This window comes from Solea senegalensis, linkage group LG18 (assembly GCF_019176455.1).
Source record: "Solea senegalensis isolate Sse05_10M linkage group LG18, IFAPA_SoseM_1, whole genome shotgun sequence".
In the NCBI taxonomy this organism is placed as follows: domain Eukaryota; kingdom Metazoa; phylum Chordata; class Actinopteri; order Pleuronectiformes; family Soleidae; genus Solea; species Solea senegalensis.
In genome coordinates, this window is record NC_058041.1 from 1,084,993 (window position 1) to 1,097,328 (window position 12,336).

Here is a 12,336-nt window from a genome sequence, read left to right on the forward strand (position 1 = left end):
GATCACGGCTTAATGAAAACCAATAATACAAAACATTAGTCTGTGGCTGACCTGGTGCCTAATATAAATATAACTATAAAAGGCTCATTCTGGAGTAATAAAAACAACAATCAGCATATTGTATAATTTCATTTCATTAAAATCTTTAGTTTTAGTTTCCGGGAACAGAGGTTTGTTCTGTGTTTCATTGGTTATAATTGGCCAGTTAATAAATAACCAATTATGTGCCAATTATTTAAAAAAATGGCAAATTATCAACACTATTTCTTTGACCTCTTAATCAGTCTGCCACTATTTTGTGACTTATTTACAACCAAATGTTCAACATTTTACTATATTTTGAATGCGTAAACAAAATAAACAAAGTCTGATCATTTCCCATTTGTGGGTCCCCGACCCAGTCCTTGGGAACCACTGGAAAGTAGATTTTTTTTCCCGTCCTCTAAATGTTTCCCCCACACCAGGCTACGACTGGACCTTGCTGAGTCCCAGTTATGTGCAGACAGACTGGGATGTCGCAGGATGGAGGGGGCTGTTCACTCAGCTGGGCGTAAGGGACGGCTTCATCATACGCAAAGAGAGACAAACCCTCACCGCTGGAGAACTGGTGAGGACAACGTCAGAAATCGCTCTTAGACAACAATCACTCAGACCCGTAACCAAACTCCATAGAGAAAATCAGCGATTTTACGGGAGTTGTTGCTCCACTGCTGCTCCATCAGTAAGTTTAAATGTGTTATTTAGTGACTTCAGCATTTTAAATCCATTGTTCAGATTCACCTCAGTGACACAAACCTACCACACGAGGCAGTAGTAGACCAGCACGTCCCGTTTTGCCAGGAGCTAAAAGCGTTGATTTTCTCAATGGACTTTGGCGCAGGAAAACATAAAAGCGAAATAAACTTCTTTTTCCTGTGAATTCACTCTTCACCTTGGTAACTGTGGTTACTTTTGGTCTTATCACGTGATCTTCTTGATCATGAATCATGTTGGTTCTGATGAAGACTGCAGCTTCAGCAGAGTCTTGTCCTGTTACAGTTTTAATTCTGTCTTTTTGTCCCTCCGGCAGATGTCCAGCCCCTGGTCAGCTGAAAGCGGAATGTGGAACTTGAAGCCCAGTGAAGGCTGCATGCTCGACGACTACCCCTGCGAGGAGTTCCGTGCCCTGGCTACCGCTGAGTTGAACCCCACCCTCCTCCTGCAGCAGAGAACGGAGCTGCTGAGGCTGCTGGCCACCAACTGGAACTCTGGGTAACACGCACACACATTCATTTTTGTTTTTTGAAAAAATCTCCCCACGTAAGTCAGGGAGTGCAGCAGATCCATGACCTCACTTTTGAATCCACAAAACTTTTTGGAGATTTTTTCCCCTTTGATGTGTCTAGTTCAAATTGGCGTGTATTTTATGTCGGTGCGTAGTGTGCAATTCGCCAAAATGGACACCAAATTTCAAAGTGGCCGACTTCCTGTTGAGTTGAGGCCATGGTTACGGTCGACTTTGTTGTTCGTCTTGGTCTATAACATCTTCCCACCAAGTTTAGGGAAATTCGGTGGAACTTAATTTATTAATTAATTATTAATGTCTCGTTTTATTATTTTACCAAAAATTGTTTTGAATAATTGAAAAAAGGGTCTATGTTACCAAAAACATGTGGAACTTTGAAGAGAGGGCTAACAGGCCATCAAGTGGATTGTCCCCATTCACGTTCATCATTCACAAAACAAAAATCACACAGTCATCACACAGTCACACAGTCATCACACAGTCATCACACCCTCCTCCTCTCCTTTCAGACACCACTACTCGCAGTACCTCACCGCCCAGGTGATTGACAGCGATGGACGTCCAATCAAAAGCACCAACTCCTCCTTCTTCCACTTCCTGTGTCGTCTCGCGTGGGTGCCGGCCCATCGTCAGCTGGAGGGAGATCAGTGTGAGAGGAAGTTCCTCAGTCCCAACTCGGTTTTCTTGACCTCACCCGAGGTCAACGGGCTGCTCGGGAGTCACGTCCATTACGTGGACATAGACGCCAGCGAGTTCACCAGACATCTGGGTAAACAAGTATATGGTTATGTTGAGCTGCTTTCAGGGACACGGTGTGGTCTTCAGGGGTGTCACGATTCTCCAGATCAAGGTCACCAATGATTAGACTTGTCTAGTTTTTGCAAGAGTTGAATTTTGAGGCAGACAAGGTGAGGACAGTTTTTCCAAATGTGAACGTCCACACCCAATTGTTGTAGACATTTTTGTCTGAAAACACCTTCATAGACGTCAGCGATATTTGTTCTTTAAAGACACAGGACGCCGCCTTGTCATCTTTCTCCCTTCCTCTTGTAGGAATGAGACACTGTGTCTCGGTGGACTCTCTGATTGACTACCTGAAGCAGTGGTGTGTCAAAGCAGAGGCTGGAGACCAGGAGCAGAGACAGCCCGAGGACGAGTCAGCCGGCGCCAGTTTCACCACCACGGTCCAACACATCCACAACGTGTACACGTATCTGAGTACGAACTGTCCCCCGAGCAGACTCAAGGAGCTGTTCCAGCTCATCCCGGCTGTCTTCATCGAGTACAACAGGTACATTGTCAGCATGGCCTCAAATGGTGATTAAACTCCGATGAGAAAAAATCAGGACAACTTGTTTTCTCAGGCGAGCTGAAGGCTGGTGTTCCGGTTGCTTCTACCACCTGAAGGAGGTTTGCTGGAGCGACACGACGTCGATGTTCCACCGCTACAAACAGCTGACCCGTGAGCCCGGCAGCCCCGTTCAAGAGCCCAAACTCCTGGCTCCTTTCTACAGGCAGCTGGACGGCATGAGCGACTTCTTTAAAGTATGCTGCTCTTTTTTTTTTTTTTTGCTCAAAAAAAAAATGTACTTATATATATATAAAAAAAAATCTTTTTTTTACGCACAGCTGCTGAAAGTGGATCGCAACCCCAACATGAATCAGTACGTGGGTCTGTTGGAGCTGATCTGTTCCTCGTCTCCCATACCAACCTCTGAAACACTGCAGGACGTGTCCGTGCTCTATGCAACACTTGGTAAGAACTTGGCTGCTCTTTTGAAATTCACTCTTAAGCCGTGTTTCCACCGAGCGGAGCGGTTCAGTTTGGTACAGCACGGTACATATTTGTTTACGTTTTAAGTTAGGAATTGTACCTAAATAACCGGCACCAACTGTTCCGTTCTTTAACACCCAGAGTACAATGGTACGGTACGGCCAGGCTGGAGCTAGACCAAAACGCAAGCCAGACCCGGGACTTTACCATTCCTAACAGTACAGTACTGTACCAAAATGAACCGAGTGTTAGGGTCATACTGAAGAAAAACAAATATCGGAGATTTCGTGAATAAAGTCTCACTGTGAGAAAAGAGCAGGAGTTCTGGAGTTCCTGATACTGATGCTACCATGGTGCTGATGTGATAAAAAATGAAGTAATACCTTATTTAGAACGTTCCATGTTCCTCATCATGTCGCAGGTTACAACTGATCATTGGAGATTTAGCTTAAAAATAATATTCCCATTATATTCTTGTCACATTAAGACCAAAACCCATGAGTTCATATCAGAGTAGATGTGTTTGGAGTTTTCAGATTCTTAAATGTGAATATTTTCATTAAAACTGCATCATGTTGGTTTGGGGACAAAACAATTGGCTTTACGACAATAAAGCTTTCTGTAATACAATATAAAAAAGTGACATATCTTTTTATTTTCAACAGCTTACAAGTGTAAAGTTGTGGTGTCTGCAGAGCAGGACAGCTCCTCTAACTACAGCCTCAACACTGGTTACTGCTCCACTTTGAAAGGTGAGTCAAGTTACCAGTAATTCACTCTTTTTCAATGCACACTGTATGTAACTTGGGTTTTAATAGGGAGAGACGATGATGAAAAGGATGAGCTGGATCACACCAGGCTACAGAAAACACACATACACTGAGGTCTAGATATTCTCCAGAGACGGGCTGTACGTGTGAACGCAAATGTCAGCAGAAATGACTTCAGAGATTCTCTGGAGAGTCACTCACCAGCTCTCTGGACAAATCTCTGCATAATCAACTGTGTAAAAAAAAAGAAAAACAGCAGGAGAAACTCTCAGTTGGTACATCCGTCTCAAGCGACGCCCCCTCACCTTTTAAATGTTTACACCATGTTTTTAATGAAGACTTTAAGAAATGCACCATTTGAATTCACCGTACTGTTTCCACGGGGTGGTTTGGTACAGAGGGTCACACAGTTGGTGTAGTGGTTAGCACTCCTGCCGTTTAAGCCCCGGTTGGAACAAGGGCCTTTCTGCATGAAGTTTGCATGTTCTAACCACATATGCGCGGGTTTTCTCCGGCTTCCTCCCACAGTCCAAAAACATGCAATATGGGGATTAGGTAAATTGGTCACTCTAAATTGACCGTAGGTGTGAGAGTGAATGGTTGTTTGTCTCTATATGCGGTCCTGCGATGGACTGGTGAACTGTCCGGGGTGTACCCCCCGCCTATGTCAGCCGAGATTGGCACAGCACCCCCCGCGACCATCCTGTGGAGGATAAAGCGGTAGAAAATGGATGGTTTGGTACGGAATGGTACAGTTCCATTCTTGGGCACCCTTCCCTTGGGTCACCAGAGTAAAAAGGGTTTGGTACTGTCAGCTCCACCCAATGTCACTTCCTTGCGACCGGTGTTCCTTCAACGCCCACAGTCTATTCTCATACAAAGCTTGGCATCTTGTTGAGACGGCCACAAATCAAGCAGGAAAAAAGAGCTACTGGATGTCCTCCTTTGTTGTCTGTGTTGGTGTCATCATCACACCTCACCTACCAATAAAGGTACTGTCCTCAGTCAAAACGCAAACCTGACCCAAGACCTCACCCTTCCAAACCGTACCGTACCATGATCACTAAAACACCTTGAAATTACCATGCCAACTGACGTAACCAAATCCAACCTGAGCCTGACAATCATTTCTGGATTTTCGGGCTCGGGTTGGGTATCCATGCGCTCACTGACTTTGGATTTCCCCTCGTGTTCAGGTATGGTGTCTGATAAGAGGGTCTTCCCGACCAAAGACAACTGCTGGGTGAGCCTGGCACATAAACCCATGATCGCTGACAGCAAAGAGCTGGAGAAGGTCTTTAAACCTTACAAGCAGGTCTGTCTGTTGAACTTGCCGCCAGCAGAGAAGAAGGCTGCTCTCGGGAGCAACTCCGGTAGGCTGCTTTAAATATTGTCTGTGATTGTAATCTGTGAATTATCGCTAACTGTGGTCAAATTCCTGCCAGGTCATCCGGTCCCAGCAGAGCGAGCTAATGTCCCTAACTTCAGTGAGACGGACCGATCTCTCTTCATGGAGATCTGCGGTATCCATTCGCTGTCGCAGTGTGTCAAGACTGAACCCCAGACTGAGAACTGGAGACCCTGTCCACCCATGCAGACCCTGGTGCGCTCCATCATCCCTTACATCCAGCAGTTCCTCTACCACCATGATGATCTGGCTGACATCTACTCAGACCTGGTTGCCAACAACATAGGAGAGAAAATCAAGTGTCTTCAATTTGGACAGGTCAGAAAACGACATTATAGATTATCATAGATTATCTGCTGTCCCACTTTGCAAGGCTCCCAAACATTATCTCCATCTTTTTTGTTGTTATTGGCGTTCATTTACACAATACTTCCCCTAGAGGGCAGTGCTAAGCACCAAGTTGCAGGCATCCACAAACATGGCATTCATTGAGGAGGTTATTTTGTTGTGCTTGACCCGAAATAGACTGAAACACAAGGGTATTTTATGATATGCAAGACTGCTGAATGTAAGTGGTCACATTAGTGGGTAATATTACTTATTGACAACAAGCAGCATTTTCAGTATTTCATAAATCCGCCACAACTTTTGACAACTTGCTTTAATGGGTTCCTCCTTGAATCAAACATGCCGCATCCCACAGCGCGTCAGAAATGGGCGTATATATAGTCTAGATGGGCCTATAGACCCAAGCCTCTGTAGTCTAGTAGTCTAGACCTGTCCTCTCTAAAGGGGTCCGTCTCTGGATTGGGACATGGCTAAAGTCACCTGGAACCTCGAGTCAGTATAGTTGGATGTCGTAAGCTAAGCCACTTGCCCGTTTGTTTACAGGTGGGTAAGTTGTACATGCGCTACGAGCTGGACGTGGCTGACAGTGACATGGCCATTGTGGAGATGCAGGACGTCATCTGTGTGCTGAAAGACGAGAAGGAGCTCTACATCCAGAAGGATCATCTGGATGCCAGGCTGGAAATCTGCAGGTAATAAGGAACGATAACGTCACCTATAGAGCATGGCTACAAAACAAGAATGAGAATGATTCCATTTTAAGTTGGAACTTCTGAAGAACATTGATTTTCAACCCAGAAACATCTCAACACCCATGAGCTAGCACTCCAAACTTTAGTTTTATAGTAAATGAGTCGTACACATATTAATGTTGTTATTGTCTCACAGAGGAAGTGTGGTGTGTGTGTGTGTGTGTGTGTGTGTGTGTCTCAGGGAGCTGGTGAAACTCTTCTGCACAGAGAGATGCCACAGGAAAGAGCTGATGCATTTCCTCGGCGACCTGATAACTTCACTCAATGTAAGTGATATACGAGCCCCCTTCCAGCATCGATCACTAATCCATATCAAGGGTAAAGGGTCATTGTCCTGTCATCACACACACACACACACACAGAGCTGAGCGCAGCTAATCCATCAGCTGTTTCCCCCTGATGGAGTCACGTTTACATGACACGGCAACTCGCTCTCATCTCTGCTGCTGCTGTGAAGGCAGAGGTTAAAGGGATGATTCTGATGTTTGAAGTGTGGTTAACTGAGGTCGAGAGTCATCAAGGACAGATTAACAGGTGCATGTGGCTGCTTGTGTGTTTAAGTAAAACTCAATGGACGTAATTAGAAATAAATAAAAACAAACAATACATTTGTTTTCCCTAAAATGGAGGATGTAGGAGCGTTTACAGTCGACAGTTGATCCACTGCTGTCTCCATGCAGTACGTTCAGATGTCTTATTTTAGGACCTCAGTGTTCAATTTCCATCCTTCAGTTTAACCTCCATTGACACAAATTTACCAAACAAAGCAGCAGTAGACCAGCAGCTCCTCCAAACGTCGGTGACATCGTCGGCGACACATCGTAGACTCGAGAGATTTACAAGAAACCTCATTCACTGCACTCCAAAAGACCCCAAAGGGTCTCTTTTATTAAAGCTTAGTTCATGTTAGGCCTTTGATTTCTCTTGTTTTTTTAAAATCACGTACAGTAGAATGTCAGTATAACATTTTAAACTCTCCGTCTCCGTCTGCCTCGCGCCGAACTCGATGAAATGGAAACGGTGCTCGTCTGATGAAGTGTTTCAATGATGTGATTCTGCAGCAAAGAAACAGCCACTTAATACACTGGAGTGAGACACAGAGACAGATGTGAGAGGATCAGCGGCGTCTGCCTCTCCACTTATTACTTCCAGCTTTTATATTGTATTATGCCTGGGAATTGATCCGTCACTGGCGGCGCATGTTAATTAGGTCATTAAAACGTCTTAACAAGAACGTCTGCCGCTGCTAATGTGGGCAGAAAGAGTCAGATACACAATATCTACTCAGCTTTTTTACTTTTTAAATAAACCATTTTGAAACCTCTGAGGGTAAATGTGGGGAAAACAGATTTAACACTGAAATAATCTTAGTTGTCGTTATTTTTATTTTGGCGTTTGAGCGTTTAAAAGGTCCAGTGGGTAATATTTGGGACGGTTTATTGGACGGTTTGTATACGTGTATAATCGCTGGAAAATAAAAAGCCTTTAAGTACTTTAGACAGGGGTCTTTGCTTTAAGGAGGCCGCCATCTTAGAAGAAGATTACTGGAGAATGGCTCCGCCCACATTAACATAATTCATGAACGAAGGAAGGAAACGTTTTGTCGATGATGAACGTCGTTGCCTTGATCTGGGATAAGCAATCGATGTTTCACGGCCCCCAATTCTGAGGACTCGTGGTCAGCTGCCCTGATCTTGTGACCCTGTGGAGGAGACAGCCCCACAACCAGACATCTAACCATCGCAATGACTACAAAGCTGTTAAATTAGGCCAAAAAATCCCACATTGTTCTGCTTTGAGAGCGAGTTTCTCCAAAACTCTGTGCTAGTGTGGACGGCAAGTGTAAAACACAGCACAGACGTGTTGACTTTTCTAAACTTAGCCTTGGTCTCACTGCTGCTGGATGTTGCTGTGATGTTGTTTGTTCCTCCAGGACGCTAAAGCTCTGAAGAGACTGCTGCAAAAGGAGGACATCGGAGATCTGCCCAGTGACGAGGAGCAGTGGGAGGTGCCAGAGCCACTCACACCTGAGGTTCCCCTGGACAGAGGTGGGTGCAATTACGCAGGAAACTCCACCCACCAACGCCTATTCTTCTGCTTTAATTTAATTTTAGTGAAATATTTGTCGTCGTGTCATTGAGACAGTGCTGTATTAGCACAATGATAGACAACACAAGGAAAAACAGCCCTTTAAACCAGAGTTAAACACACTTTTCTCAGCCAAATCTTTATTTTGTGAATGTACCGTTCAGTGAAGTCAGTGTTTCCATTGAAAACGTTTCCTCGATCTCTGATGACACATCGTCTTTCATCTATCACTGTAAATGTAGCCTTAACTCTCTTGGAAATGTTTCACTTCAGTGCCATCGTGGAGCCTCCCCTCCGTCAGCTCCCCAGAGGAGCCAGTTGACCCGGCCCATCAGGACGGGGATGCGCTGGTTTGCTGGCCACCTCGGTCGTCCACGCCCAACCCTGGAGGCTTTCGTGCAGGTGCGGCTGTTTCGATATAAAGTATTTAGCCTGTGTATTGTCTCGTGCAGACTCAATGATGTGACTCCAGAATCAGGATCTGATTCTGGAGTCACAGGCAATGGTCAAAACACGGAACAAGGAGGAGACAGAGGGAGCAGGGTAGACAACGAGATGCAGGTGGAAACACTTTAGAGAGGGTGGAGTCAATCACAGAGGCGGGGAAACTTGACAGGACGTGAAAAGAAACAACACAAGGGTTACCAAAATAAAGCAGGAAAAACAATAATTCTGGGAGATTGACGGCTCATGACGTTCTCAGTGCCAACAGGTAAGGCAGAAGGAGGTGCAGTGGACGCCGTCTTGAAGATGTGGCCGCCTCCCCCTGGGCCTAAAGATAAAGAGGCGGCGCCCAGAGAAGGCAGCCATGTTGTCCCACAGAGTCCCAGCAGCTGCGAGGGCAAGCAGCTGCTCAGGAGCATCAGCAGCAGCAGCATGAGCAGCAGCAGACCCCCAGACCAGCCCAACCTTCAGAGAAGCCCCAGCCAACCGGGGCAGCCTCACCCTGCTGCGTCCAGCACCAACACCACACCACAACCAGGTTTTAAAACCTAAATCCTTCCCATTTTCAGACTGTGTTAACAACTGTATTCATGAAAGTCTCAGCAGAAAGTGTAAAAGAAATACATTCACTGCTTCATCTCACTGTTAGACAGACTTTTGTAAAACGCTCACTCTCCCACACCAAAGTCCATAGAGAAAATATGTGGTTTTAGCTCACAGGGACGCAGGTGCATGCTGGTCTGCTGCTGCCCCGTGTGGTCAGTTGGTGTCACTGAGGTAAATGTGAACAAAGGGATTTCAAACACTGACGTCACAAAATAAGACATTTGAAGTGAATAATGGACGCAGCAGTGGATCGACAACTCCTGTGTGCTGTGATGTAAAATCACTGCTTTTCTGGAGAGATTGGTTTAAGTGGAAAAACATATTGTTAAGATATCGTAGACTTCAGCTGATGTAGATTTGTTTGTCTCTCTCTCTCAGGCTGCGTCACGACCAGTTATTTTTAAAAAGCCTGACCTGTCCCTTTAATTGTTTTTATTTGGCTCTGTGTCGCAGTGACAGAGCACAGTCAGCAGACCAAGACCAGCGAGTCTGTCACAGCTGAGAAGACGGAGGGAAACCTCGCAGCTCCAGAACCAGAACAGAGTCCTCCATCTGCACCACCTGCTGAGACGAACAACAACCATGCTGCTCCACACAGCCTGTACGCGTCGTCTCTCTGTCTCACACCATCTTAATGTGTAATAATCTAACGTGGTGATGTTTTCTGTAATCCCTGTTCCCTCATCTGTTTGGTCCGTCAGCTCCGCCCCTGAGGCCGTGTTGCGTCACGGTGCTTTCCAGGGAACTGCCGACAGTCACCGTCCTCCCCTGAACCTGGACGTCCCGCTCTGGATCAGAGACCAGCCTCAACAGGCCAAGCTGGAGGACATGACGCTCACCTGCCAGAGACCCAGCACCGTCAGTACACTCACATGTCACAGTCTTTTCCCCAGTGGTCGAATGTGTTAGCTTCACCAAGGACCAAAATGACGCCATTTTGGCAGGAAGAGGCGCCGTTTACACCCAAAAAACAAAAACCATGGAAACCGACAGCATATATATGTCAGAGAGCGCACTGCTGACTCACAGCAAGAGCGTTTCCTCTCGCAGTCAGGCAGAGGTTCATTGCATTGATTGTAGGTCAACGGTTGGCTCCGTTTGACCCTCGTGTGTAGGATAAAGCGGTAGAAGATGAGCGAGAATATGCCACACAACTCGTCTCCTCATGGTGGACAAGATGCCAAAAACTGTCAGGGACATGCTAGCCGGAGAGAATGTCACCAGACCTCCAAAGATCCCAAGTGCACTCAAAGCCAGTGTAGAAGATGGATTGATAGTGATTCTGCTTGTAGATCAGCAGCTTCCCCACTCGGGAGTGAAGGGGAAACCTACAGGAAACACATCGTAGGACAATTGTTGACAACTCTTACTGATGTGTGAAACCTTGGTCTAATACAGTGGCATGATAAACCAATCAGCGTTGAGTTGACGCGAATGGTCTTGGGACTGAAAAAACCTTTATTAGACAAAGTTAGGGGCCTGATCATTGTAAGTTCAGTTTCCCTTGTGTTTCCCCTCAACTGCTGACCTGGATGCCAACTTTAGCCTCGTTACAAACTCCAATGCCGGCAAATCTTGAGCTGTCTGGTCTATCTCTCGTAGTAAGCTTCCGCTTCAAAGCATTAAATCCACTCTTCGCTACGCTCTTCTTTTACAGGTGGTGATGTCGGAGGAGCAGCTGGACATGGTGGCGATCGGTGAGTGGGGCGAGCAGCTGGTCAACTCCTTCCTGTGCCACTGGAGGGACGGCGGCGAGGCGGGACGCCCCACCCATGTGATGTGGTGCAACCGGGCGGGCGAGAGCGGCCTGCCCTACGACTTCAAGCTCACGTTCGGCGGCTCGGTGGAGGTGTTTGTGGAGGTGAAGTCGACCGTGAAGACGGAGAGGGCGTTCATCCACCTCTCCGCCAACGAGCTGGACTTTGCGCTGAGGGAGAAGGAGCGCTATCATGTGTACAGAGTGTACAACGCGGGAGACGCCGCAAACGTGCGCCTGTGTCGCATTAAGAACCTGGCGCAACATCTGTACACCAAAGAACTCACACTTTACCTGTTTGTCTGAGATATTTGCACTGAAGCTCGTGTTCTTGCAGCTACTTTTATAAGTTAAGTTCTTTACTGGATTGAGTCTCAAGCCGTGTCTCCACGGAGTGGTACGGTTCAGTTTGGTACAGTATGTAGTTTTTGACATTTCCATTAGGAAGAGCACCAAAATAACTATCCCCAACCGTTCTGTTATTTAGCACTATTCCATTGGGGTACCAGAGCACAACAATGCCCTCCATCGCTATGTGGCCATCGGTCACCGCCTACCGAGCAAAGTTACTATTCAGTTAGCCTCATCCAGGGCTTTACCATTCCAAACAGAACCGTACCACGATGGAAACACAGCTTACATTCCTTTTCTTGTGCTTGTGATGCTACTGTACTGTCCTGTGAGACAAAGGCAACAAAACCACTCACAGATGTGTGTTTTCTAGTTGTGGTAGATGCAGTATTTTGACGTTTTCATTAGATAAAAGTGTTTAATCTTTTTATTGCCCCTACCTCACGATTACTCTCAGCATTCCTTTCAAAATAAAATATATTGTTGTTGACTGATGGTGATTGACTCGATTCATACAACACTTACTTATTTCTCATCAAGACGAGGCTTTTGATGAATGTCCACGTTTGTCATAAATGGCTGTTTAACTGTTCAGTGAACAACCTACCAAGGGTCACATGGTGGTGCAGTGGTGAGCAGGTACTCTGTTTCCCTCCTGCAGTCCAAAGACCTTTCCAAGGTGTGACCACCACCCCTCACCACGTCAGCTGGGATTGCCCCAGCCTCTGGTGACACTCAAGTGGAGGATAACGGG

The 12,336-nt window shown here is 46.2% G+C and overlaps 1 protein-coding gene across 4 annotated transcripts in view; it reads left to right on the forward strand.

Annotated features, from left to right (window-relative positions):
• The window catches only part of wu:fj29h11 (protein NO VEIN), a 32,074-nt gene extending 20,002 nt beyond the window's left edge, over positions 1-12,072 (forward strand). For all 4 annotated transcript variants that reach the window (XM_044013922.1, XM_044013919.1, XM_044013920.1 and 1 more), the window contains exons 31-47: positions 465-607; positions 1,070-1,251; positions 1,795-2,054; positions 2,339-2,576; positions 2,650-2,830; positions 2,915-3,041; positions 3,725-3,811; positions 5,026-5,202; positions 5,275-5,555; positions 6,129-6,277; positions 6,519-6,603; positions 8,271-8,385; positions 8,699-8,827; positions 9,129-9,407; positions 9,929-10,076; positions 10,177-10,333; positions 11,133-12,072. In XM_044013922.1, coding sequence (XP_043869857.1) covers positions 465-607; positions 1,070-1,251; positions 1,795-2,054; positions 2,339-2,576; positions 2,650-2,830; positions 2,915-3,041; positions 3,725-3,811; positions 5,026-5,202; positions 5,275-5,555; positions 6,129-6,277; positions 6,519-6,603; positions 8,271-8,385; positions 8,699-8,827; positions 9,129-9,407; positions 9,929-10,076; positions 10,177-10,333; positions 11,133-11,537 — 3,143 coding nt within the window. In that variant the 3' untranslated portion in view covers positions 11,538-12,072. The remainder of the gene's footprint in view (positions 1-464; positions 608-1,069; positions 1,252-1,794; positions 2,055-2,338; positions 2,577-2,649; positions 2,831-2,914; positions 3,042-3,724; positions 3,812-5,025; positions 5,203-5,274; positions 5,556-6,128; positions 6,278-6,518; positions 6,604-8,270; positions 8,386-8,698; positions 8,828-9,128; positions 9,408-9,928; positions 10,077-10,176; positions 10,334-11,132) is intronic.
• Positions 12,073-12,336: the final 264 nt, after the last annotated feature.